The sequence below is a fragment of the Hyperolius riggenbachi genome, chromosome 1, assembly GCF_040937935.1.
Source record: "Hyperolius riggenbachi isolate aHypRig1 chromosome 1, aHypRig1.pri, whole genome shotgun sequence".
In the NCBI taxonomy this organism is placed as follows: domain Eukaryota; kingdom Metazoa; phylum Chordata; class Amphibia; order Anura; family Hyperoliidae; genus Hyperolius; species Hyperolius riggenbachi.
This window is the reverse complement of record NC_090646.1, coordinates 89169299-89196838: the sequence shown is the minus strand read 5'-3', so window position 1 is coordinate 89196838 and position 27540 is coordinate 89169299. Positions and strand designations below refer to the sequence as shown.

At 43.5% G+C, this 27540-nt stretch overlaps 1 protein-coding gene across 2 annotated transcripts in view; it reads left to right on the top strand.

The window, feature by feature from the left end:
* Window positions 1–27540, top strand: part of GRK4 (G protein-coupled receptor kinase 4) — a 332370-nt gene that overhangs the window by 3581 nt on the left and 301249 nt on the right. Inside the window, exon 1 of one of the 2 annotated variants that reach the window (XM_068276328.1) lies at window positions 16142–16422. The exons of the other annotated variant lie outside the window; for it this stretch is intronic. Within the exon in view, the coding sequence (XP_068132429.1) occupies window positions 16365–16422 (58 nt within the window). The 5' untranslated portion in view covers window positions 16142–16364. Of the gene's footprint in view, window positions 1–16141; window positions 16423–27540 lie in introns of those variants that run through there. 2 annotated transcript variants of the gene reach the window in all.

Sequence of the window (27540 nt, the reverse complement as noted above, 5' to 3'; positions counted from 1 at the left end):
TTACAAAATCAGTGAGGGGTCAAATAATTATTTCCTCCACTGTATGTCAAGAGGGTATAACACTGTTACTTTATAAACTATGGGCTTGTAATTAGGGATTGACGCAAAACTGAAAAAAATGCACCTTTATTTCCAAATAAAATATTGGCGCCAAACATTGTGATAGGGACATAATTTAAATGGTTTTATAACCGGGACAAAAGGGCAAATACGTTTCATGGGTTTTAATTACAGTAGCATGCATTATTTAAAAACTATAATGGCCGAAAACTGAAAAATAATTATTTTTTCCCCCACATTTTTCCTATTTTCCCATTAAAACACATTTAGAAAAAAATAATTCTTGGCATAATGTCCCACCTAAAGAAAGCCTAATTGGTGGCGAAAAAAACAAGATATAGTTCATTTCATTGCGATAAGTAATAATAAAGTTATAGACGAATGAATGGAAGGAGCGCTGAAAGGTGAAAATTGCTCTGGTGGTCAGGGGGTAAAACCCCTCAGTGGTGAAGTGGTTAATTTACTTTTACCTTGACTTCTGTACTCTTAGATCATTTTCAGAGAAGATATATCTTTTTCAACTTACACTGCTGGCCATACATCAGGTGACTTGGCGGCAGATCGACCATCCGATTCGATTATTATAATCGAATCAAATGAAAATCGGTGCTGCCAAGTACATGCCTGACTGGCAAAGCGGCCAATTTCGGCCCCAAAATTGGTTGCATAGTCGATTGCGCATGCTGTAAGATTTTGCTCAGTTGGGTGCGCGGCGTGCAATTTTGTGACGATCGCGGCGAAACCCCCGATACTGTGCCCCGTGCATGTAATACATTACCTTTCCGCCGCGTCCACTTGTCCCCTCAGGCTCCGCTGTGCATAAACATGCGCCCCACTTGGCTTCCTAGTAAGGGGCACACGTATGATGTCAGATGTCATACAAGTGGCCACGTTACTAGGCAACTATGTGGCGCACGTATGGCGAGTGGAGTGCGCCCGGAGCCTGAGGGGAGTAGCGGAGGCTGCGGAAAGGTAATGTATACATAGCACCTGGGCACTGGGGGAACATTTTCATTAGGGGACAGCGGCCGATTCCCAAGAGATTTCATGCTTAAATTGATCATTAATCGGCATGTGGTGTATGGGCAGCTGACAGAGCTCTCACTTATCAGATTCGATTGGAGAGAGATTTGTCTCTTGGTAAAAGCTGCCCATACATCACTAGATGTATGGCTACCATTAAAGAGACATTTTTCTGAATGAAACACTGCCAATACCCAAGTGTTCTAAAATGACAACGTACAAATAATGTCTATGTAGCTGTGTAAACATTTTCCTACTTTTTCATGTTAAATATCAGAGGCAAAAGCTTTAATTCATTGTGTGTAGGATTTAGCTCTGTTGGAACAAATCACTCGCAAAAGGGGTGTCTGCTTCAGTGCACAGCCAGTGGTGTTTTTTGCATATCAGACTACAGAGTATTTTTATCTGAAAGCAAAAAAAAGTATAAAAAGCTGTAGTGTCAGATGTCACAGACAATTGCAAATGTTTATAACAAGTTACATTTCCTCTGCTCTCTGTAGACAGCTCAGAGACACAGGCAGCTGCCAGTGAGAGCTTTCTCATGCGCAGGGTTAGGGCCCGTTTCCAAGGGGATAGCCATGCGAATGCGGCTACCTAGCCGCATCGCATCACTTCCGCTGGCGCCCGCGTCACTTCCGCATCTCCTGATGCTGAAGTCAGTTGATGAGATGGGACGTGGCTACGTGGCGATGCGGTCGTGCGAGAATCTGCACAACATGCACACAGTGGAAACTATTCCTGTGCCGTGCATGTGTTTCAGGGCACCCACGGTGCGATGTGGCTATCGCACCACTTCTAGTGGAAACGGGCCCTTAACGGATGTAGTGTGAGGGAATTCCCCCTCCCCTCGGGGCCATCAGATTTGCCAGTCAGTTAAGAGTGAAAGGAATTTGATACAGTAAACAAAAGAGATAAGCAAGTGAAATGTATACATCATTATTTACCAGCACTTCAGGAACTCTCTCATTCCCAGGTTAAAAAAAATGTTAATTGACAGTGTTTCTTTAAAGAGAAGCTGTAAGGAGTCAGCAGGCTGCCGCCGACTCACAGTTGTTGCCGTTCCTGCCACTGACTCACATGTGTGCAGGGTGGCAGGCGAAAGACGCGCTGCCTCAATAGTCACATGTCTCCCTGTGTGTCAGCTGATTAGCTGACACGCCGAACTCCGATTGGTGAATGCATGTATTTGAATCTGCTGAGCGCTTCTATCTGTGCTAGAGATGGCCCGAACGGTTCACATGCGAACTTGTTTGCGCGAGCAATGCGGGTTCGCGTTGAAACGCGAACATATAGCGAGTTCGACCTGCCCCCTATACCACATCATTGGGCTAAACTTTGACCCTCTAAATACAGTCAGCAGACACATGGTAGCCAATTAGGCTGCACTCCCTCCTTGAGCCTCCCCCCCTTATAAAAGGCAGCAGCGTCGGCAATTTTCTCACTCTGTCTGCTACTGTTATAGTGAGAGAAGGGAGAGACATTGGAGAGATAGGAAAAGCGTTAGTTAGGAGGTCTTGTTAGCTTGCTCCTTGCTGATATTTGTTGCTGAAAAGCACTACAAAAAAAGCAATTTTGAGAGCCAATGTTCTTGTGATGTGTTTTTTTTTGTGTGTGTAGCCCACTGACACTGCATATACAGCCCTGTCTGTCGCAGCTGGACCTTGCTAATTACTATACTGTGCCAGGCCCAGTACATTCGGTGCATACTGCACCTGTGTGACTGCACATTGTATTATAATACCAGTCACTGCATGCCTTTCACTGCATCTGTGTGACAGCATGCTGTTTAAAATACCAGTCAGTGCATACCTTTTCACTGCACCTGTGTGACTGCACATTGTATTATACCACCAACAGTCACTGCATATCTTTCACTGCATCTGTGTGACAGCACGCGGTTTTATATACCAGTCAGTGCATACCTTTTCACTGCACCTGTGTGACTGCACATTGTATTATACCACTAGCAGTCACTGCATACCTTTTCACTGCCCTGCCTCAAGCGTCCTGTCAGAAAGGACCTTCAGCGCAGCTGGAGGCATTGTCAGTGAGAAGAGAAGTTGCCTAGGTCAAAAAAGCTCAGAATGAACACTACAAATACTTAAAGAGAACCAGAGACGAAAACACATAATAGATTTATACATACATGGGGCTTCCTCCAGCCCCATCAGCATGGATTGCTCCCACGCCACAGTCCTCCTCCACCTCTATCGTATGTACCGGTTCCCGTCACTTCCGCCAGCTGCGGACAGTTGTACGCATCCGCAGAGACTCCCTCCGTCTCACCGGCGCCTGCTTTACGCACGCTCCTGCGCAGTTTGGAGGGAGTGCACTGCGTTTGCGTTGACTGGCCCTGACTGGCCGAAGTGACGGGACCCAGTACCGGTGATAGAGGCGGCGGAGGACGGCGGCGTGGGAGCGATCCATGCTAATGGGGCTGTAGGAAGCCCCAGGTATGTATAAATCTATTATGTTGTTCGTTTCTGGTTCTCTTCCAACGTCCTGCGTATTGTGAAATACCCCAGTCAGTTTTCATAATTTTACTAAGAATATATTGAAGGATTTACTGCATTCATGTGTCACTGTCTGACCAAACGATTTTCTTGCCTATACTCTGAACATCTTATTTCATCAAAGAACACATTAAAGAGGAACTGCAGTGAAAATAACACAATGAATAAAATTGCTTATTTTCTTATAAAATGCCCATTGTCATTTTTTTCCTCTCCCTTGCTATACACATGTTTATTCTTTTTGTGTGTGTTGAAACAAAACAAAAGGAGGAAAAAAAGCTAATTGGACATAATGTCAAACAAATCTCCAAAAATGGGCTGGAGAAAATTACTGGCACACTTTCAACATTTCAAAATTGTGGATAAATAATATTGTTTCAATCATGTGATGCTCCTTTAAACTCACCTGGGGCAACTAACAGGTGTGGGCAATTTAAAAATCACACCTGAAAGCAGAAAATGAAAGATCACAGACCAATTTTACCCCAATTTTATCCCCTTCCATGTAGTATGAGAGCCATACCTACACAGTCTATTCTATGGAGCTGAACTCCCCATAAGAAAAAAATCTTTGCAAGATGCTGCACACACAGATGCTGTAGAGACACAAAAGATCAGTATCTGCAAAAGATCTGTTCCTGCCAAAGATCCGTTCCTGCAAATTGCATTCATAGTCTATGAGATCTGCAGATCATCATACACACCTTGTATAACTGACATTCATCTGCAGATCAGACAATCATCTGCAGATCTGAAAATCCATCCTGGTGGAACTGATCTGCAGATGAATGTCTGTTAAACAAGGTGTGTATGAGGATCTGCAGATCTCATAGACTATGAATGTATCTTGCAGGAACAGATCTTTTGCAGATACTGATCTTTTGAATGTCTACAGCATCTTTGTGTGCAGCATCTTACAAAGATTTTTTTCTGATGGGGAGTTCAGCTCCATAAAATAGACTGTGTAGGTATGGCTCTCATACTACATGGAAGGGGGTAAAATTGGTCTGTGGTCTTTCATTTTCCAAAGACTATGGTCTGATGTGTGTATGAGCCTTTAGTCTTTGCATTGTGTGACTCTGTGTGCCACACTAAGCATGGACAACAGAAAGGGGAGAAGAGAACTGTCTGAGGGCTTGAGAACCAAAATTGGGAAAAAAATATCAACAATCTCAAGGTTACAAGTCAATCACCAGAGATGTAGATTTGCCTTTGTCCACAGTGTGCAACATTATCAAGACGTTTGCAACCCATAGCACTGTAGGTAATCTCCTTGGGCGTGGACGGAAGAAAAACATTGATGAAAGGTACTTGAGTAAACCAAAATCCTTCTAGGAAAATGTCTTGTGGACAGATAAGACCAAGATAGAGCTTTTTGGTAAAGCACATCATTCTACTGTTTACCGAAAAAAAGAATGAGGCCTACAAAGAAAAGAACACAGTACCTACAGTGAAATATGGAGGAGGTTCAATGATGTTTTGGAGTTGTGTTGCTGCCTCTGGCACTGGGTGCCTTGAATGTGTGCAAAGCATCATGAAATCTGAGGCTTACGAAAGCGTTTTGGGCAGCACCAGTGTCAGAAAGCTGGGTTTGTGTCCGAGATCTTGGGTCTTCCAGCAGGACAGTGGCCCCGTACTTTTCATGTTAAATATCAGGGGCAAAAGCTTTAATTCATTGTGTGTAGGATTTAGCTCTATTTGGATAAATCATTATCAAATTTGGTGTCTGCTTAAATGCACAGCCAGTGTTATTTTTATGCATATCAGGCTATTTTTCTCTGAAAGCAAAAAAAAAAAAAAAAAAAATTTGAAAAGCTGTGGTGTCACAGACAATTACAAATGTTTATAACAAGTTACATTTCCTCTGCTCTATTCAGACACTTTAGTCAGAGACACAGGACATAGGACTTTCTCTCTCACACACAGGGTCAACAGATGGGAATTCCCCCTCCCCTCATGGCTCACTCTGCTGTTAGATTAGAGCAGACTGCCATCAGTTCAGCGTGATAGGAATTTGTTACAGTAAAGAAAAAAAGATATGAGCAAATTAAATGTATACATCATTATTTACCAGCACTTCAGGAACTCTCTTAATCCCAGATTAAAAAACCATGTTAATTGATAGTGTTCCGTTAAAAGTGCCAATAATTTGTCCAGCTCATTTTTGGAGTTTTGTGTGACATTATAGGCCTCAATTCACTAAGCTTTATCAGACATTTTATCAAACTTTTGATGATTTACCTCATGGGTAAAATCTAATTTTTAATTCACGAAGGTGTTCTATATTTATCGAATGTTTTATCGATAAAACGATCAATAAATCTATAACACCTTAGTGAATTCAAAATTAGATTTTACCCATGAGGTAAATCATCAAACGTTTGATCAAGTGTTTGATAAAGCTTAGTGAATTGAGGCCATATAATATGTTCAATTTGCTTTTTTTCCTCCGTTTTTGTTTTGTTCCAATACAGACAAAGGGAATGAACATGTGTATAGCAAAACGTGTGACTGCAATACAGTAGAGTCCAAGTTATCCAGAACTTAACTAATCAGAAGTCTCAACCAACCAATACAAATCGTCGGCAGTGCTCACGGTGGTGAAGGCCAACTTGTTAGGCTGTTTGTGGGCTCTGCTGTGCATAAACGCTGGCTTCCATGGCTCTCTCAAGGTTAATATACTTTCAGTTACTGTATTTTAACGTTTAATACAGAGTTCATGGTATGTAGATACAGTGGGTTATTGTACTGCATTAACTAGGCCTATTTTTTAACATTCAATCTCAAGCAACCAGAAAGCACACTTATCCGAATCATCCAATCCTCGTTGGTGCTGGATAACCGAAACTACTGTACTTTTCTGTGAGAAATACTTGATTTCCAGGAAACATTTCTGGGGTGCCAACAATTTCCTCCATGACTGTAGCTATAGGAAGTGTTTCTGATGTTGAATCTGCTGTATCCAGGATAGTTAACGTAAAAGTGGGTATCCTCAATGATGTACTGAATTCTACTATGCGTCGTCCTCTTTCAAGAGCAACCGTAACCAAGAATTGAACTTCATCGCAATCAGTAGTTGATACCCCCTTTCCCTTGAGAAATCTTTTCCTTTTCACAAACGGATCATCAGGGGGCTCTGTATGGCTGATATTGTGGTGAAACCCCTCCTACAGTGTGATGTCAGGACCATGGTTCTGACATCACACTGTGGGAACCTTGTTGCTTTGTGGGAAATAAAATCTGTTTACAGCTGTTTCCAATTGCCCAAAAAGCAAGCAACATCTTCCACTGACATCACCTACCAGCAGTAAAAATGTGACCATGTGATAAATGTCAGAATGTAAATCAGGGAGAGGAAAGATTTTACAATGGGCATACACTGACTAAATCATTTATACATAATTACTGTAAAAATCAAGCACTTTTTTATTACTTTAAGGGCTGGAACCCACAGGAGCGCTTTTGGCAGCGTTTTGGCAGCACTGCGATACGCTAGCAGTTTGCCAAAACGCTGGGCTAATGTTAATGGATGGGGCAACTTCCACAGGAGCGTTTGCGTTTCCCAGAAATGCAAACGCAGGACCTGCAGCATTTTGGGAGCGTTAGCGCTTCAATATAAAGTATTGAAACGCTAGCGGAAACGCTCAGCAAAACCTAAACTGAGCGGTTTTGCTAGCGTTTTGCGGTTCAGCACACTGTAACAAAATGAAAGATAATTCACAGGACCAATCAGGATAAAAACGCAAAACGCTACGCACCCGCTGGGCAAAAAAATACAATGTTGCAAAACACGACCAAAAACGCGCATGAATCCGCTTGCAAACCACTCAGACAAAACGCTAGCGGTTGCGTTTTGCGTTTGCTGATTTCAGTGGGTTCCAGGCCTAAGACAGTGCTCCAGTCCTCTGCCTTTGGAATAAATGATTCGCTGTCAAGCTATAGAACTGCTTCTGGGTTTTGGGAATTGCTCTTCCTGCACTATACTGTCTGTGCACAGGGTTTATGTATGTATGCAACCAAACCATCTGCCGTCTTCAATTGGCCTCTACTCAAATCAGATGTCTTTCCAGAGATTCTTGGAAATGTCCAATTATTATCATAAATTAATTAAAGACCATTTCACCAATGTGGTTCCCATTACGGCTCTGTCCAGAACAAGCTATAGGCAGTGCAAGTTGTGGAGTGACTGAAAAAGGCATTTACTTATGCGCCAGCATTGCTGTACCTCACAGTCATTTTTGTTCTTGTTGTACTTGATGCCTCAGTACATGAAGTCAGGAGAATGCTTCTCAGCCAAATAACCATGGCAAATACCATTCCTGTGTGGTTTTTACTTCTCTAAAACATTCTCACATGCTGAGAAAAATGCCTCTGCTGAAGATTGTGAATTGCTTGTCACATTGTTAGCTTAGGAGAAGTTGGATCCATCCCGTCCCGGGTGTAAGGTTATACATTTACAACTAAGGATTACAAAATTAGAACACCCACAGTGTGACTTTTTATGAAATAAGAAAAAAATCCTTTATTATTTTTGTAATTGATTTATATAGCGTCAGCATCTTCCACAGTGCTGTACAACAGCATACAGGGTATAACAATACAAAATAAACACTACAACAGTTAATACAAGACGAGTGGATAACCGCTAATACAGTGAAACAAATTAACTACATATCTTACACAGGGGTGGGAGGTATGTACACTAGGGCTGCTCCAATCCGGTGCCGGAAGATACCCCCTGATAGTTGCTATCCGGATATCTCCCAGTAAACCTGTGCGGGGGGGGGGGGTCAATCTTACCTGTCTGACGTCTTCTTCATCTGTCCCTCGGCGCCTCCCACGATGCGCTCCACGTGCGTCATTTGATTACAAACACTTCCTCCTTGAAGGAGGAAGTGTTTGTAATCACGTGACCGCCATTGTGGGAGGCGCTGAGGGACGACGAAGAAGACGTCAGACAGGTAAGATTGACCCCTCGCACAGGTTTACTGGGAGATATCCGGATAGAACTATCCGGATGTCTCCCGGTTCCGGATTTGAGCAGCCCTAGTGTACACCCATTACACAGCATTGTGAGACAAAAGGGGAGGAGAGCCTTGACCAAAAGGCGGTAAAGAGACACTGAAGCCTCCTTAAAATCACGTTTTTATTTTAAAAACCTCTTAAGTATGTTTGCCCTAACGAAAATGCTGCATCCCCGCGGCTGAAATCTAACTAAATCCCCCCCAAACTCCCCGGGGCACACTGCGGGGAGCGCTTCCGTGAGAGACAGAGCTTTCAGCTGCAGCTCTGCCTCCCCATGCATCTGTCAGTGCGGATCGCCGCCTCTCCCCCACCCCTCTAAGTCTTCCTTCACTGAGAGGGGCGGGGGAGAGGCGTAGATACGCGCTGATAGACGTGTGTAGAAGCGGCGATCCGCACTGACAGATGCATGGGGAGGCAGAGCTGCAGCTGAAAGCTCTGTCTCTCACGGAAGCGTTCCCCGCAGTGTGCCCCGGGGAGTTTGGGGGGATTTCGTTAGATTTCAGCCTCAGGGATGCAGCGTTTTAGTTAGGGCAAACATACCTAATAGGTTTTTAAAATAAAAACGTGATTTTAAGGAAACTTCAAAGTCTCTTTAAAGGAAAGGTTCAGGGAGGGTGGGTAAAAAATAAAATTCAAATTCCACTTACCTGGGGCTTCCTCCAGCCCGTGGCAGGCAGGAGGTGCCCTCGCCGCCGCTCCGCAGGCTCCCGGTGGTCTCCGGTGGCCGACCTGGCCAGGCCGGCTGCCAGGTCGGTCTCTTCTGCGCTCCAAGGCCCGGAACTTCTGCGTCCCACGCTGGCGCTCTGACGTCATCGGACGTCCTCCAGGCTCTACTGCGCATGCGCAGTAGTTCTGCGCCTGCGCAGTAGAGCCCGGAGGACGTCCGATGACGTCAGAGCGCCGGCGTGGGACGCAGAAGTTCCGGGCCTTGGAGCGCAGAAGAGCCCGACCTGGCAGCCGGCCTGGCCAGGTCGGGTCGGCCACCGGAGCGGCGGCGAGGGCACCTCCTGCCTGCCACGGGCTGGAGGAAGCCCCAGGTAAGTGGAATTTGATTTTTATTTTTACCCACCCTTCCTGAACCTTCCCTTTAAGGTGCCCATACACTGGTCGATTTCAGCCATCGATCGATCAATCGATTCTATGAATCGATTGATTTGATCTATCTGACAGGATGGAAAATCTAAGTCGATCAGCTGCTGGCAACATATCGATGGCCCATAGAGTTGCACTGGATCTAATGGTCCAATAATGCATTTAGATCGATTTCCAATAGATTTCAGAATGAAATGTATTGGAAATCTGTTCCTAGTGTGTGGCACACATCAGATAGATTCCTGGCAGATTCAACTTGACAGGCATCTGACAGAAATCTATCTGATGGTCGAATCTGCTGCAAATCTATAAGTGTATGGCCACCTTTACAAAGGTTTAAGGTATAGGACCATAGGTAAAGGAAAGCTGTGTATGGGGTGGTAGAAATGGTGGTCAGTGGGCAAAGAGTCCTATGCTTGCCTGAAGAGGTGAATTTTCAGATTGCACCTAAAAAGAGTAAAGGGGCCCATACACTGGTCGATTTCAGCCATTGATTGATCCATTCTATAGAATTGATCAGTCGTTAAGAAATTGATCCTATCTAATTCCTCGATCGATAGACTTGATCTATATGACAGGATGGAAAATCTAGGTTTCATTCTGAAATGTATTGGAAATCTGTTCCTAGTGTGTGGCACACATCAGATAGATTCCTGCCAGATTCAACTTGACAGGCATCTGACAGAAATCTATCTGATGGTCAAATCTGCTGAAAATCTAAGTGTATGGCCACCTTTAGTTATCAAACCAATACATTGTTTCTTAAAGCGTACCTGCACTCTTGCACAGGACAGAAGGAGGACATGGAGAAATGCACCCTGTATGTTTAGCCTTTCTAATTCCCCCTCATCTGTGACTAATCACAATTGTAATTTGATCCCTCAGCTGTGTCAGCTGGTTGTCTCGGCAGAGCAGCTAATTTGTAAACACAGGATGTGTTCTTCCATGAAAGCAGGAAGTAGACACACTGCAGAATTATTGTAGGAGTTATATCAGCTGTAACAAAGATATGTTTTTCTGTAAAGGTTTTATGCTGTTGCTTATCTTTTTGATTGCGAATGGCAGCGGCGGCGAGGGGGGACCTTTAACACGGACCAACAGGTTGTTTTAAAACAGCGGGTGGGCGGGTAATGGTTAAAAGGCAGAGAGTAAATTCCTAACAGTAGCTGTGACAGTCTAATGTAATATTACAAGTAAAGCTATAAAACTGAAAATAAGTATGAGACTCTTTTCTATACTCCCAATGTTCTGTTTATCATCTGTACTGCACATACAGTTAATTATCTCATAGGTTTATTTTCACTTCAGGTTAACTTTTCTTAATTGGGTTTTGTACAAATATTACTGAAGAATGAGAATGAACGATCCTCTTTCAGTGTAGGCATTGGAACGTAGCAGGGCTGCCTTTTCCTCAGGTATGAAAGCCTTTGCTGCAGAGATAACACTCAAGTAAAACATCGGCTGAATTTCAGACTGTGTGAAAGAAAACAAAGCACTTTAATTTTTTTGGAACCTCCCCAGAACCTTTCCACCAAATATGATCCAGGAATTAGAGATTTATGGAGATGTTTGCCATTGCAAAGCTAACGTGATGAAATCCGAAATGTGTAATCTCTCAATAGAGGCTTCCGAACAATCTGTTTTGAAGAACGTTTTCTCATTTACCTAAAAAAAAAAAAATAATCATCCTAAATATTTTTGTATCACATTATGGAAAAACTTTTCTAATTTCCCCTGGTGCATTTCCAATTATGCTCACTAGGAGGTATTAACCCTCTGGGCGATACAATTATATCGCCCAGGAGGTGGCGCAGCACTATTTTTTTCAATGTTTTATTTTTTAAATCATGTAGCGAGCCCAGGGCTCGCTACATGATAGCCGCAGCACAGCGGCATCCCCCCACCCACTCCGATCGCCTTTGGCGATCAGAGTAAGCAGGAAATCCCGTTCAGAACGGGATTTCCTGCTGGGCTTCCCCGGTCGCCATGGCGATGGGGCGGGATGACGTCACCGACGTCATGGATGTCGTGACGTCGGAGGGAGTCCAGATCCACCCCTCAGCGCTGCCTGGCACTGATTGGCCAGGCTGCGCAAGGGGTCGGGGAGGGGGGGGGGACTGCACGGCACGGCGAGCGGCGGCGGATCGGAAGTTACACGCAGCTAGCAAAGTGCTAGCTGCGTGTAACAAAAAAAAAATTATGCAAATCGGCCCACCAGGGCCTGAGAAATCCTCCTGCGCGATATACCCCGAGCTCAGCTCGGGATTATCGCTCAGGAGGTTAAAGAGACTCTGAAGCGAGAATAAATCTCGCTTCAGAGCTCATAGTTAGCAGGGGCATGTGTGCCCCTGCTAAACCGCCGCTATCGCGCCGCTAAACGGGGGTCCCTTCACCCCCAAACCCACCCCCGCAATAGTTGGTCGTAGAGTTGGTCGTTCGTGGAGGCAGGGCTAACGGCTGCAGCCCTGCCTCCAGTCGCGTCTATCAGTGGCGCGTTGCCGCCTCTCCCCCTCCCCTCTCAGTGAAGGAAGACTGAGAGGGGCGGGGGAAAGGCGGAGATATGCTCTGACAGACGCGCGTGGGGCAGGGCTGCGGTGGTTAGCCCTGCCCCAACCAGGAAGCGCTCCCCCGCTGCACCGAGGGGATTTGGGGGTGAAGGGACTCCCGTTAAGCCGCGGGATAGCGGCGTTTTAGCAGGGGCACACATGCCCCTGCTATCTATGAGGTCTGAAGCGAGATTTATTCTCGCTTCAGACTCTCTTTAAAAGGGCACTACCTGCACAGAGTTTGTATGTTCTCCTGGCACTCTGGTTTCCTCCTGCAACCTAAAACATAGAGGTAAGTTAAAGGGAATCTGTAGTGAAAATAAACTTATGATATAATGATTTGTATGTGTAGTACAGCTAAGAAATAACACATTAGCAGCAGAGATATGAGTCTAATATTGTTTCCAGTACAGGAAACTCCAGTTGTTATCAATGCAAAAGAGCCACTGATCTCTCCGACTTTCAAAGTCGCAGAGAGCTCTGTCTTCTGAAGCTTATTATCTGTCACTGTATTTTTTTTTTCTGTAGAGGAAAGTTCAAAAGTTCACTAGCCTGTTCTGTGAAATTATTTAGAATGCTGAGTAGTGTGCAAATTGCAAATATTAGAGAAGGATGCAATGTTATAAAAAAAAAAAAACACTATGTAAGTGAAAATAAAAATATGAGAATATTTTATTTGCTACTAATGTTCTAGTAATTATCCATAATACACAACCACTTCATTATATCATATATTTTTTTCGTTTCAGTGTCACTTTCATTTGCTTCCCCTTAAAGAGAATCTGTACTCTAAAATTCTTACAATAAAAAGCATACCATTCTATTCATTATGTTCACCTGGGCCCCTCTGTGCTGTTTCTGCCACTCCCTGCTGCAATCCTGGCTTGTAATTGCCATTTTTAGGCAGTGTTTACAAACAAAAGACATGGCTTCTAACTAGAGTGTGATAGGCTTGAGAGTAGCTCAGTCTCTGACTCATACAGAGCCTGCAGGGGGCATGGAGAGGGTGTGTATAGCTTCGGCCTATCACAGTAGAGCAGCACATTCCTGCCTCAGCCGACAAAGCTGACAAACGAAAGGAGATTAGATTAGATAACAGAGATAGTACAGCCACTGTGCAACTAGGAAAGGCTGCAGTAAGGCAGACCACATTAGAACAGGTATAAGAACTTATAGGATAGAAGATATAAGGCTGAAAATGTTGTAACATAGTCTCTTTAAATTGGCCCTAGACTACAATACATACATAGACATATGACTATGGTAGGGATTAGATTGTGAGCCCCTCTGACGGACAGTTAGTGACAAGACAATATACTCTGTACAGATGTTGGCGCTATATAAATACTAAATAATAAAGCTGACCTAACCCACACATAATAACAGAAAAAAGAAAAACAGAACGGACATGAAAAATAGAATTTTTTTTTTCATCAAAATGATATTAATGCAGAAGGTTTTTGCAATATGTGGGAACAACAAACCCTGCAATATTTGAAGGTTTCCAGGCTTGGAGCGTATGCCATGCCATGTATATGAGGGGGAATTGCCTATCGGTCTCTGTTGAACTGAATGTCAATGCAGTATCAATGAGAAAGGTTGTTTGACTATACAGTGTACAAGTTATAATTGTTTGCAAAAAGGAAGTGCATTAAATAGTAAAAGGAACCTTGAGCATAAGAAAAAAAATGCCAAACTTTACTTACCTGGGGTTTCCTCCAGTCCCCCGTAGTCCGTGAGGTTCCACGGCATCCTCTGGGCTCCCTCCATTCTACTCCTGGCGGCTCTGTTAGTGTGCCACTTGGCCAGGAGTAGTGCACAACTGCGCATGCGTGGCTCGTCTCGCTCGGAGAATGCTCAAGGCGACGGGTGCAAGAGTGAGACGGGCACACGGACAGGCTGGACTTGCGCAGTTGCGCACTTCTCCCGGTCAGCCGCGCCCCAGCAGGTGGTTACACAGATATCCAATACATTTCATGCTGTAATCTATTGGAAATCTGTGCGCGGATGTGTGGCAGCAATAGATCTCTCTCTGATGAGATTCGATCTGATGATCAAATCTGCTGCCCCATCTGACAATGTATGGCCACTTTTACTTTTCCCACAACTTTTGCTTCAGGTTTTCACTTTAAAAAGTTGCTGCACCTCCATGGTGTACAGCACACAAATATCTCAGCAACTTTGCTACTGTATAATGCTGAGACTTGTTCCCTGAGAGGGTGTTTTCCTGTTCTTCAGATTACAGAACAGTACTTGGTGCCTCAGGTCGATAGGGCAAGTAGATAAAAGCCAGACTCCTTCCTGTGTGCTCTAGCAGCTCTAGTGGATAGGCAAAGTCACTAGTGATTTTTGCGCCATATTGAAAGTTTTACAATGTGTGCTGCGAGCACAACTTGCTGCATATTTCCCAAAAACACATGTAAAACACACGTAATGTATTTCAATGGAGTTTTTGATATGAATTTTGTTAAATAAATGATAATGTATTTTACTCCATTCAAAAGGGTAAAAACGCAAAACACAAACAGATACAAAAATGCACCCCCCCACAAAAATGCCTAACTATGCATAAACTAGTGTCTGCGCTAGTCCCTAGTGTGCTCCTAGCTGCAGAACGACACAGGACCAGCGAGTCCTCAGAAGCACCAATAACACGTCAAAAACGCAACACAAAAAAACGCACTGAAAAATGACAAAGCGCACAATGCAGTAAAGCAAGGTTTTCCGCACTGCCTAGTGTGCTCCTAGCCTAAAAGTCTATGGGCCACTTGAAAAAACACATAAATATGAGTTTCACAATGTGCAATTTTTAAAACGCACAACTGGCTGCCTATGGGCCCTTTTCCACTGCTGCCAGCGCTTCCACCCGCGATCGCACTGCGTTGCATGTGCGCAAGCAGCAATTCCCACTAGCTATGATTGCGCCATTTACCCCTCTGGAACAGAGCATGATCACATGGGAAAAAAGCAATGTGCCATAGTGGGAAATGAGCACATTGCGATTTACAAGTAAATCGCGTTGCTCTAGCAATCGGCAAAATGGCTGTGATCCGCTTTAAGAAGCGGATCGCAGCCAGTGGAAAAAGGGCTCGTTTACACTAGGGGTATTTTCAGCCTTTTTTTAAGTGCAGAGGATTTATAAAATCACCCACAAAACGCTTGCGCAATGAGTCTCTATGAGAAGGTTCATATCAGCACGATTCGTGCGCTGTGCGTGGAAGGTATAGGAAAAACGCAAACGCGTTTTTAGGAATAAATACATTGTACTTATTATTTTCTGCGTCAGAGTTTACTTCCTGACTTGAGTCAGGGAGTGAATTACAAAACCAGTCTGGAAAAGCTCTTAGAAAAGCGCTTTTACCAGAAACGCAGTGCACAGTGGAGCGCCCGGGAGTGGGGGAAAAAAGCACACAAAAATGCTTGCATTTGCGTTTTTAGGTGTGAATGAGGCTAAGGTCGTTTCTCTCAAAAAACGCACGTAGTGCATTCCAATGGAAACACAGAGAAATGCGTTTTCACATGCATTTTGTTTGTTTTTTTAAAAAGGTACTTTATTTTACTCCATTCAAAAAGGAAGATATTGAAAAAAAATACATACAAAAACGCACCAAGAAATTAAAAAAAAAATTCACTATGCAGAAAACACATGGTCCTCCGCACAGCCTAGTGTGCTCCCAGCCGCAGAATGACACACACAGGGCAAGCGAGTCGTCACCGGGCAGCAGCAGCGCTGAGGTGACTGGCTGCATGTTGTGTGAATGCACCATTGACAAATGTGGGAAAGGTGAAGCTGCCTATAGACAGGGAAGGTTCATTCTGCTTCTGGGAGGGCTCTCAGCCCCTGTCCCCGCCTCACTATAGGCAGCTCTGAGAGCAAAACAGGAAGGAAGGAGCCCAGAGAGGCAGAGTAGAAGCAGCACACACACTCTCCCCTGTGCACCCAATTCTAGGAGCTGCCTGCTGTACAATGTGCTGGAGATGAGGCTGCCCATACACAGGATCTATGCAACAAGAGGGCAGGTGCTTCTGGCTGTCAAGCAAGCCTGAAGAGGATCAGCTGGGTCTGCAGCCACCCAGAGATGTGTGATTACCACTGCACTCATTCATGATCATGGAGATTGAAAACATTGTGGCCAACACAGTGTTGCTGAAAGCCAGAGAAGGTAAGAGGGACAGTGGGTGGGGAGCAGAAGGAGCAGAGGCTGCTACAGGCTCACATATTGGAAGTGTAGGAGGCTGGAGCCTTGCATGATTGAGACAGGCATGCATGGTATGTTCATAGGGGATGTGGGGTCTATCTCTCTCTTCTTTCCCTCATTGCTGCTTGTTGTATGGAGCACATACCAGAGCTCTGATGCAGAGGGGTCCACAACTGATCAGAGGGGAAGCTCACTCCTGTGCAGGCAAGCTCATTAATAATGGCCAGTGAGCATGTAGGCAATGCAGGGGGGCTCAGTCTGGTATCCCACCGTAACGAAATTCTGCAGCAGAAACTCCATTATTAATGCACGTTCTCTGTTTGCATAAAATAGTTCAGTGCTTCTGCAGGGTGCATCGCTGCTAACTTGTAACTAGTGACTTTGCCATGTAGATGGTAGGCTTACACTGCAGTGCAGGACTGCTAGAAGTTCAGCACTCGGGGTGTCTGTTGCACAGGGGGATCCAGGCTCCTGGCTTCTTCTGCATAGTTGCCAACATGATTTCCAGGGATGCCTTGTTACAGTCACGGGCAGGATAACTTCCAATGTGCAGAGGCTGAGACTTATAACAAGCTTGGCAATGTTATTACTTAAAACCATTTATTTATACACTTTATTAAGCATAAAGAATACAAAAAAAATGCTTGATGCCCACATTTTATTCTCGGTACTGAAAAAACAATGATCGGGGTCTTTTTTTTTAAAGGAACCAGAATTCCCAGGGACCGTCCTCTGTGACTTGTCACCATCCCTGGCTTTGGTAAAACTCTGAAACTTCCTCCTGATGAGCAAACCATTTTTAAGTTTGTTCGTCTACAGCCTCAACATGTGGTCCCCAGGGGGGTACATCTGATTGGTTTAGGGGGTACTTACCTTACAGAGACAACAAGGGCCCTTTTCCACTAGCAATCACAAACGCCAGCGATTGGGATTTTTCATTAAAGGACCACTATCATGAAAATGGTAAAATTTTACATGTATATAAACACATACAAATAAGAAGTACATTTCTACCTGAGTAAAATGAGCCATAAATTATGTTTCTCCTATCTTTCTGTCACTTTCAATAGGTAGTAGAAATCTGACAGAACCGACAGGTTTTGGACTAGCCCATCTCTTCATAGGGGATTTTCACTGTTTTCTTTAATTTCAAAAACACTTGGTGAATGGCAGTTGCTCCGTTCAACTGCTAAAAAAAGTGTGTAGCAAGAAGGGAGGCAGGCCAGCATCTTTATATAAAACCTTTTCAAGGAGTGCCTTTTTAAAGAATAAAGGCCATGCTGAGAATCCCCCATGAAGAGATGTACTAGACCAAAACCTGTCGGTTCTGTCAGATTTTTACTACCTACTGTAAGTGACAGCAACATAGGAGAAAAGTAATTTATGGCTCATTTTAATCTGGACAAAATGTACTTCTTATTTGTATGTGTTTACAAGTTTTACATTTTACATTTTTTTTCACGATAGTGGTCCTTTAATTTTGTTATGCGATTGCGATTTTCATTTGCATTGCATTATCCCTCTTAAAATCACCCCAGAAAGTGATTGCGATTTGCAAATCGAATCACTATAGTGGAAAATACTTCTCATGATTTCTATGATAAAGTAGCAACCCTAGCGATTTAAAAATCATTATCAATTTGCGATTCAGCTGTGTAGTGGAAAAGGGCCCCAAAGGATGATTTGCATATTCAGCAGTGATGCATTGTGGTAAACTTCATATGCTCACTCCAACCTGAATAATTGCAAATACCTTCTGTTTTAGGAAGGCAAACATTTGTTTTGCATATTATTTTAGTAAGAGGGCTTTTAGGTCCTTTGTAGTCCCTTATGCTGGGCATACACGGCTTGTTTTTGAGCCATTAAGATGGCTCGATAGATATATTTCTGACATGTCCGATCTCAAAATCAGAATTGTTTATTTCGCCAAGCATGACTGGGTCATGCCCGGAATTGGTTTTAGCATCACAGGGCAGCTCACAAAAATAAGTTACAGTAGAGACGTAACGTAAAAACAGTGCACAAACATTGTTACAGCAGAAATATACAATGCAAGGAAAAACCGTGAGGCAGTATCACAGCAAGAAGCAACACAACGTACTCAGAATGATCCCAGTACCGTAGACACTCTTGGGCCATGGGTGGTGGCGGCTAAGTACAAGTGTGAGGGGGGCACAATGGGATTATAGGGAGTTCAATAGCCTCACCGCTGCGGGGAAGAAAGTGTCTCTGTGCCTTGATGTCTTGGTGGGGATGGCCCGGAACCTCCGGCCCATCTCCTGCTCGATCGTTTCGCCGCTCGATTCCGGATTGCAGTGAATGGAAAAATTAAGAAAAAGAGCGGAAGATAAGAGAATTGACTGCGGAATTAAGCAGCAAAACGATCCTGCGGGAGAATCGTGCGGCAAAAACGAGCCGTGTATGCCCAGCATTTACACACTATCAGTTCTGGTTCACCATGAGCTTGCTGGGTAATCTGTAACTTTTGCTTGATAAAATGTATTTCTTTTTACAAAATGTTACATGTAAACAAACCTAAATATGCAGTTCAGTTGATTTGAAAGCAATAGGAATGTTTGGAAATGATTTATGCACCGTAGATGTACTGTTAGTAAACCTATTTCTGTAGATGGGTGTTTAAGGGGTACTTGCTATAATCTTACCTAGAAAAAGGAGTAGTTGTTACTATGCACAGGCTTTCCAAAGGGATGCAAACCAAAATATTGTTCAAAAACAAAATGTGAGTGATTAATTAAATGACAGCTGATTGATCAAGCAATCTGTCAGTTAAGTAGTCTGTTACTTCTCAGTCTGGTTAGCTCTGTACAAAGTTCTGGTTCAGTCTCCAGTTTGAAAAGGGAAAAAAACATGTAAACTCACTTTTTATATCACATCTCTACCCTTATGTAGTTTGGAACTGCTGCAATAAAGTACACTGATGTGTTTAAAAGGGACTCTGAAATAAGACAATAAGAATGGAATGTGAACTTACCTGAGGCTTCCACCAGCCCCCTGTAGCCCGCAAGGTCCTTTGGGTTCCCTCCGTTCTCCCGCTGGCGGCTCCGGTAGTGCACGATTTTGCCAGGAGTTTGCGCATGCGTGGCCTATCCATGTGCCAAGCTCGTTCCCGCGCCAGTGTTCTGCAGTGCTTTGCTGATGGCCGGAAATCAGCAAAGCGCTGAAACAAATGTAATAGTATGGGATTACTCGCGCATACGCCGCAATTGATTTCTACCTCAACACGCCTCCAGAAAGCGGCCGGCAAATGGAAACGGGGCCTCACTGCATCACAAATGCATAGAGAAGCAGTGAAGCATACTTTTCATTGACTGTATGCTTCACTATATGCCACCTATAAGTCTCATAATGTGCGGTGGGACTTTTTTGTTCCATTGCATTGCATTCCTGTCATAAAGGGAATGCAACACAACATCCCACTGTGAACCCAACCTAAGGGCTGGTGCACACCGAGCGGCTTTTTGGGCGTTTTCAGATCCGCTTGCGGCTGCGGATCTGCTTGGTCAATGTATCTCAATGGGGTGGTGCACACCAGAGCGGCAGGCGTTTTGCAGAAACGAAAAATGCCTGGGTGAGGCATTTTTTGGATTGCGGATGCGTTTCTGCCTCAATGTTAAGTATAGGAAAAACGCAAACCGCTCTAAAAAACGGCACTTCAGAGCGGTTTTGCAGGCGTTTTTGTTACAGAAGCTGTTCAGTAACAGCTTTACTGTAACAATATATGAAATCTACTATACTGAAAACCGCAGCAGCAATCCGCAAAACGCTAGCAAAACGCCTCATAAAAATAAAAAAAGCGTTTAAAAATCTGCTAGCGTTTTGCGGATCTGCTAGCGGGTTTTGGTGTGCACCAGCCCTAAGAGCTACAAATTTCATGCCCAGCCACTGGATGTGTTATATACTTCAAAAGCCTGTAGAGTCAGAATAAGAGACGTTGACTAACGCTTAGTTTTAAACGCTTTACTTTTTTTTTGTGGTCTTACAAAATTACATGTGCGCAAACGTTGAGCCTTTAGATAGGTTTACAGTTACCTGCTAGTCAGGCATGCAGTGCTGAATTCAGTGATGTGTGCCAGAGCTCATAACAACCTGGCATTACCTGTCGCTGATTGGTTGTTGTACTTTCTCTGAGTATTTATACATTTTCCTTATCATTGAGAGTGTCTGCTTTATGCAGGTTTTATTTCTTGTCTGCTGCGTAGCCTTCTGCATGCGGTTTACAATACATACTTTCTATGTGAGCTAGCAAACTGTTTTGGTATTATCATTTAAAAAAAATGAAAAAGCAGGGTGAAAGTTTGGGTAAGATTACCAGATGAACAGTTTTGAACATGTGGCTGATGCAGACCGTAGATGGCAGCAGCAAGTGGCTCTGAAGTCTCTTGCACGGTACGCTTTTTCTTGAATTATATTTTGATGTAGCAGTTTGGGGCATTCTCTGCTGTCAGGATTCCATCACCAGCTTGTTGCAGCAATTGAGAACCTTTTCAGGGGTGGAACTCACTAGAGCGCTGTTTTGAGGGTTTAGGGAGCGCTTTTAATCGCTAGCATTTTCCCTAAACACTCTGCAATGGAAATAAATGTAATAAATTCCACAGTAGCGATTGCGATTAGCAAAATCGCAATTGCAAGACATGCAACATTTTGGAAGCGTTTGCGCTTCAATGTAAAGTATTAAAGCGCTGGCAAATCGCTCATGAATCGCTACACATAGCGATTTGTGTGCGAATTTACATTACTGTAAACTGAAAAAAAATATTATAATGAATTGAAAGGACAAATCGCAGATCGCTATCACAATCGCTGGCCAAAAGCTTACACTTTTTAAAATCGATCCCGAAAGCACCAGAAAACGCTCATCAAAACGCTAATTAAAAAAACGCTATGGATTTGTAGTGGGTTCCAGGCCTCACACTGAGTTGGGCTGTGACAAGTGCCAGCTCTACGTGAAAGCACAGAGTACGCATCATCTGTGCACCGATGTATTTACTTTTGTAGATCTGGCTCAGCTTTGTTAGATGAAAAGAACTTCTGCTGATGAAAAATGCATCGTTTTGTATAGTTTTTAAGTTAAAGCATAACTGAAGTGAGCGAGAGATATAGTGGCTTTAAAGAGAACCCGAGGTGGGTTTGAAGAATATTATCTGCATACAGAGGCTGGATCTGCCTATACAGCCCAGCCTCTGTTGCTATCCCAAACCCCCCTAAGGTCCCCCTGCACTCTGCAATCCCTCATAAATCACAGCCACGCTGCTGACAAACAGCTTGTCAGAGCTGGCTGTGTTTATCTCTATAGTGTCAGTCTGCTGCTCTCCCCGCCTCCTGCAGAACTCCAGTCCCCGCCTGCATCCCTTCCCTCCCTGCTGATTGGAGGGAAGGGACGGGAGCAGGGACTGGAGCTATGCAGGAGGCGGGGGAGCAGCTGAGACTGACACTACAGATGTAAACACAGCCTCACAGCACGGCTGTGATTTATGAGGGATTGCAGAGTGCAGGGGGACCTTAGTGGGGTTTGGGATAGCAACAGAGGCTGGGCTGTATAGGCAGATCCAGCCTCTGTATGCAGATAACATTCTTTAAACACACCTCGGGTTCTCTTTAACACCCACATAAACTTCAGCCTCAATACTTACAATTGCACTAATCTTGATGTTAATCACTGCTGTATGTTCGCCATCCTCGGCTATGGAATATGCTTCTTGAAGGATACCTTTTCATGAATATTTTGCACGACTTTTGTCTTCAATAAAGACTTTTTGCATTTTTGCATATAAACCTTTTTGAGTTTCTTCAATATCTTTTATACATATCCTTATTGGTATAAAGTTTATGTGGGTGTTGTGGCGCACCTCTAAAGCTGAGTACACACGTACGATAACGATCGTTCAAAAACGAACGATAACGACAATTGGACCGATAATCGTGCGCTCCAAATTTTCCAACGATCGTTTTTTGGGACGATAACGACCGTTATCGTTCAATCCGACCGATCCAACCCGGCGGATTTTTTCGAAAGATAATCGTTCAATCGTTGCAGTGTGTACAAAGATCGTCCGATAACGCATGTTCTTATTGCCTGTCATAACGTCACTTCCGTTTGCGCACGCATTTTTTAATCGTTCGTCGTTCAGTACTTTATACTTATATCGTTCACGTGTGTACACAATCGTTCATTACGAACGATCTTTTCCGTCTAATTTGAATATCGTGTAAACGTCACGAATCGTTCGTAACGAACGATCTTTATCGGACGTGTATACGAACCTTAAGGATATTGTCCCTCATGTCTCCCTCTATGCAGAATAGAGCTATAGTGGCTGACATATTTCCTTTTTAAGCAATACAAATTTACTGGCTATCCTGATGATTATCTGCCTCTAATACTTTTAGCCATAGACCCTGAACAAGCATGCAGCAGATCAGGCGTTTCTGACATTATAAGATTAGCTGCATGCTTGTTTCTGATGTGTGATTCAGACATCACTGCAGCCAAATAGATCAGCAAGGCTGGCAGGCAACTGGTATTGTTTAAAATGAAGTAATTATGGCAGCCTCCATATAAGTCTAAGCGGTTTGCCGTCGATTTCAGCAAAGCGCTAGCGCTTTTTAAAGCACTAGTGCAATAATACCCCATGGGCCCGTTCTCACTTGGGCGATTTGCGGTAATTGCCGGCGATTAACGCAAATCGGCAAACACAAACGTGTAGCCTGCACCATTTTCAGGCGATTTCCCGGCGATCGCGTTAAGTGCTATAGAAGTGCTAATCACGATTGCGGAAAAATTGCTGCAGTGTCCAGTGATTTTTTTTTTTTTTTCTGCGTTTTTTTTTTCTTGCGCTTTTAGGTGTGAATGGGGTCTTGGGCCTCTTTTCCACCGCAGTTGATAGGCAGTGAAATGCCTCTCATAGTTACATAGTTATTTTGGTTGATAAAAGACATACGTCCATCGAGTTCAACCAGTACAACACCAACCTGTTCCCTCACATATCCCTGTTGATCCAGAGGAATCACAACTGCTCACTGCTGCCTGATAACTGCTTGCTGAGCACACAGCTCAACAGTCCATAGAAAAGAGGCCTTACTTAAAGAGAAACTCCGACCAAGAATTGAACTTTATCCCAATCAGTAGCTGATACCCACTTTTACATGAAAAATATAATGATTTTCACAAACAGACCATCAGGGGGCGCTGTATGACTGATTTTGTGCTGAAACCCCTCCCACAAGAGGCTCTGGTACCGTACGGTACTCTGGGCAAACTGCCACAATGTAACAATGACACACACAGGAAATGGCTGTTTATAGCTGTCTGTTAAAGCCAGAACAGCTACATAATCTGCCCACAGTAACAATGTCACCATGTAATACATGTCAGAATGTGAATCTGGGAGAGGAAAGATTTTACAATGAGCAAACTCTGACTAAATCATGTATACATAATTATTGTAAAAATTAAGCACCTTTTTATATTAAATTATTTTCACTGGAGTTCCTCTTTAAGTTGTCCTTTAATGATAAGCAGTGAGATTCTTGGGGTGATTTTAGGGGGTACTTGAAATGTCAATCTATTACAATGAGCTTTGTCATTTAAAAAATAGTGAATGATGTATAAATAAGCCTAAGAGCCCTTTCACACGCGCAGTTGAAAGCTTTTCAAACTCTCACAACTGCTTGCTGCTGCCTGGTAAATGCTCGCTACTGCTACTCCCTTAGGCCCCATTCACACTTAAAAAACACAAAACGCTAGCGCTTACCATGGCGTTTTTTGGCGATTAACGCCATTCACACTTGGGGCGATTTCCCGGCGATCGCGATTAGCGCTTCTATAGCACTAAACGCGATCGCCTGAAAATGGTGCAGGATACACATTTTTTGAGCGATTTGCGTTAATCACCGGCGATTAACGCAAATCGCCCAAGTGAGAACAGGCCCATAGGTTATTTTTACACTCGCGCTTTAAAAAGTGCTAGCGCTTGAGTGTTTTGCCAAAATCGCCCGCAAGACGCTCTAGTGTGAATAGGGCCTCAGATTGCAAGCCTCTGGCAGGATCCTCCCTTATGGTGCCCATACATGGTACAATTTTTTTTCATCCAATCTTACCATTTCTATGTAATATAAGGGAACTGCCTAAATCATCCTTTCAGTATATTCACTTAATTTACCCTTATGCTACATAGAAATGGTAAGATTGGACGTAAAAAAATTGTACCATGTATGGGCACCATTCGTGTATTCTACATGAGCATGTGCTCTTTTCCTATGACAGCCTTGTGCTTGTATTACTGGGCCTACCTAACCAGCCCAGAATCGTATGATCATGTATCTTGTACCCTGTTTGCCTTGTATAACTTTGTCCTATGCTGTATGGCCTGGTGCACACCAAAAACCGCTAGCAGATCCGCAAAATGCTAGCAGATTTTGAAACGCTTTTTCTTCTTTTTCTGTAGCGTTTTAGCTAGCATCTTGCGGTTTTGGGAAGCGTTTTTGGTGTAGTAGATTTCATGTATTGTTACAGTAAAGCTGTTACTGAACAGCTACTGTAACAAAAAACGCCCGGCAAACCGCTCTGAAGTGCCGTTTTTCAGAGCGGTTTGCGTTTTTCCTATATTTAACATTGAGGCAGAAACGCATCCGCAATCCAAAATCTGCAGCAGCCCAGGAGTATGCGTTTCTGCAAAACGCCTCCCGCTCTGGTGTGCACCAGCCCATCGAAATGCATTACCCAAGTGGATCCGCACCCGCAAGCGGATCGCAAACCGAAGCAGAACCGCTCTGGTGAGCACTAGGCCTATAACCTTGTTACGTCTGTCATCCTTGTATCGTTGTATATATTTATTGTCCAGCGCTGCATAATATATTGGCGCTTTATAAATACACATAATAATAATACTGCTTGTTGAGCACACAGTTCAACTGCCGAAGTGAAAGGGCCCTAAATGAGTATTTTTTCAGTTTATTTAAAAGTATAAATGAATGTTTGAAAAGCATTTATACGCAGATATTGAGTACTCCTATCAAATGTATACATGTTTGAAAGGGTACTTTGTCCATCCATGCCAGGGTGGTAAACAGCACACAGCCACTTCTACTGACTGTGCGGATCCGCATGCGTTGCCCGCATGCGGATTCGCGATAGTGGAAACGGGCCCTAAATCATCCAGCATTACATTAGCAAGAGCTTTTAAAATCACAAGCGCTTAGAAAAAGCTCTTAAAGTGTGAACCAGCTCTTGCTAGCAAGAACAGGATTGTTTCGTCACTGACTAAGCTATGGTTCTCGATTGCCTCATCATATAAGCTTATGACCTTTCCCTCCTCCAGGATCTCCATTTTTGGTAATCCCCGCTTTATTCCGGCTTTTAGAAACCCACAGTTGTTTTCCTGGTGGAGGGATAAAGGCCGTTCAACTGCCAATAAATTTTGGATTAGAGATGTTCCAATTACATTTAATATGCTCAGATTTAGTCAAGATGCCCCCCCAGAGGAGGTATTTCGCTTTTGTCAGATAAAACCTTACTTCTCCTCCATCTTTTCTTCACCCCCAGAGTTTGAACCCACAATGTTTGAATCACTCTATTTTGGATTTTCACGACAAAAAGGATTAATCTCATCCCTATATGCCCAGTTGATAGGTTGTGATAGTGAGAATAAACTAATATATATGAGAGCTTGGGAGCGCGACTTAGGAACTCAATTTGAGCCATCAGATTGGTCTTATATCCGAACCGCTGTCTCTGGTGTAGTCAAATCTAATATGGTCAAGGACACGGCACTCAAGATCTTGTTTCGCTGGTATTACACCCCGGCTAAAATTCACAAAATTTATCCCTCGGTTCCATCGACTTGTTTTAGAGGATGTGGAATGGAAGGAACGATACTGCATGTCTTTTGGGACTGCCCCAGAGCTCAGCGGTTCTGGGACTCATGGAAAACCATGATCCGAGAGGTGTTTGGCTTTCCGGTTTCGTTATCTGCCTCCCAGGCCCTGTTATATACTTTTAATGATGAAGTGCCAGGTAGATTTAGGCCTTTATATAGATACATGCTACTAGCCGCTCAGTGGTCAATAGCCTTCAAATGGAAAACCATAGATCTAGAGTTAACACTAGTTACCCAACGTCTAGACCTAATGATGATAATGGATCGGATTTATTTTTATAGCATTGAGAATATGGCAAGATTTGATCTCATTTGGGAACCCTGGAAAACATATAGGAGTGCTTAATTTCCCTCGGACATAAGTATTCATTCATTATAGTATGATGTACAGGATTGAAATTATTCAGGACTCTTGATACCAGACACCTTAAAGAGACTCCGTAACAAAAATTGCATCCTGTTTTTTATCATCCTACAAGTTCCAAAAGCTATTCTAATGTGTTCTGGCTTACTGCAGCACTTTGTACTATCAAAGTCTCTGTAATAAATCAACTTATCTCTCTCTTGTCAGACTTGTCAGCCTGTCTGGAAGGCTGCCAAGTTCTTCAGTGTTGTGGTTCTGCTATGAACTCCCCCTTCCAGGCCCCTCCATGCACACTGCCTGTGTATTATTTAGATTAGTGCAGCTTCTCTCTTCTCTCTTATCTTTTACAAGCTGGATAAATCGTCCTCTGAGCTGGCTGGGCTTTCACATAGTGAGGAATTACAGACAAGGGCAAAGCTGTTTGCAGGAAGAAAAGAGCAGCCTGACACTTCAGTGGAAGATAGCTGCAGGGGGGAAAGAAACACACAAATGATCTCTTGAGATACAAAAGGAAAGCTGTATACAGCCTGCTTGTGTATGGATGTATTTTCTATGTGTGGACATACTGTACATCAACCTACTTCCTGTTTTGGTGGCCATTTTGTTTGTTTATAAACAAACTTTTAAAAACTGTTTTTAACCACTTTTAATGCGGCGGGGAGCAGCGAAATTGTGACAGAGGGTAATAGGAGATGTCCCCTAACGCACTGGTATGTTTACTTTTGTGCGATTTTAACAATACAGATTCTCTTTAAGCAGGAATGTATCTGGATTGCTCGTTCCTTCTTTTTTTTTTTTTTTTCTGTTTCTTGCTTTTATGTA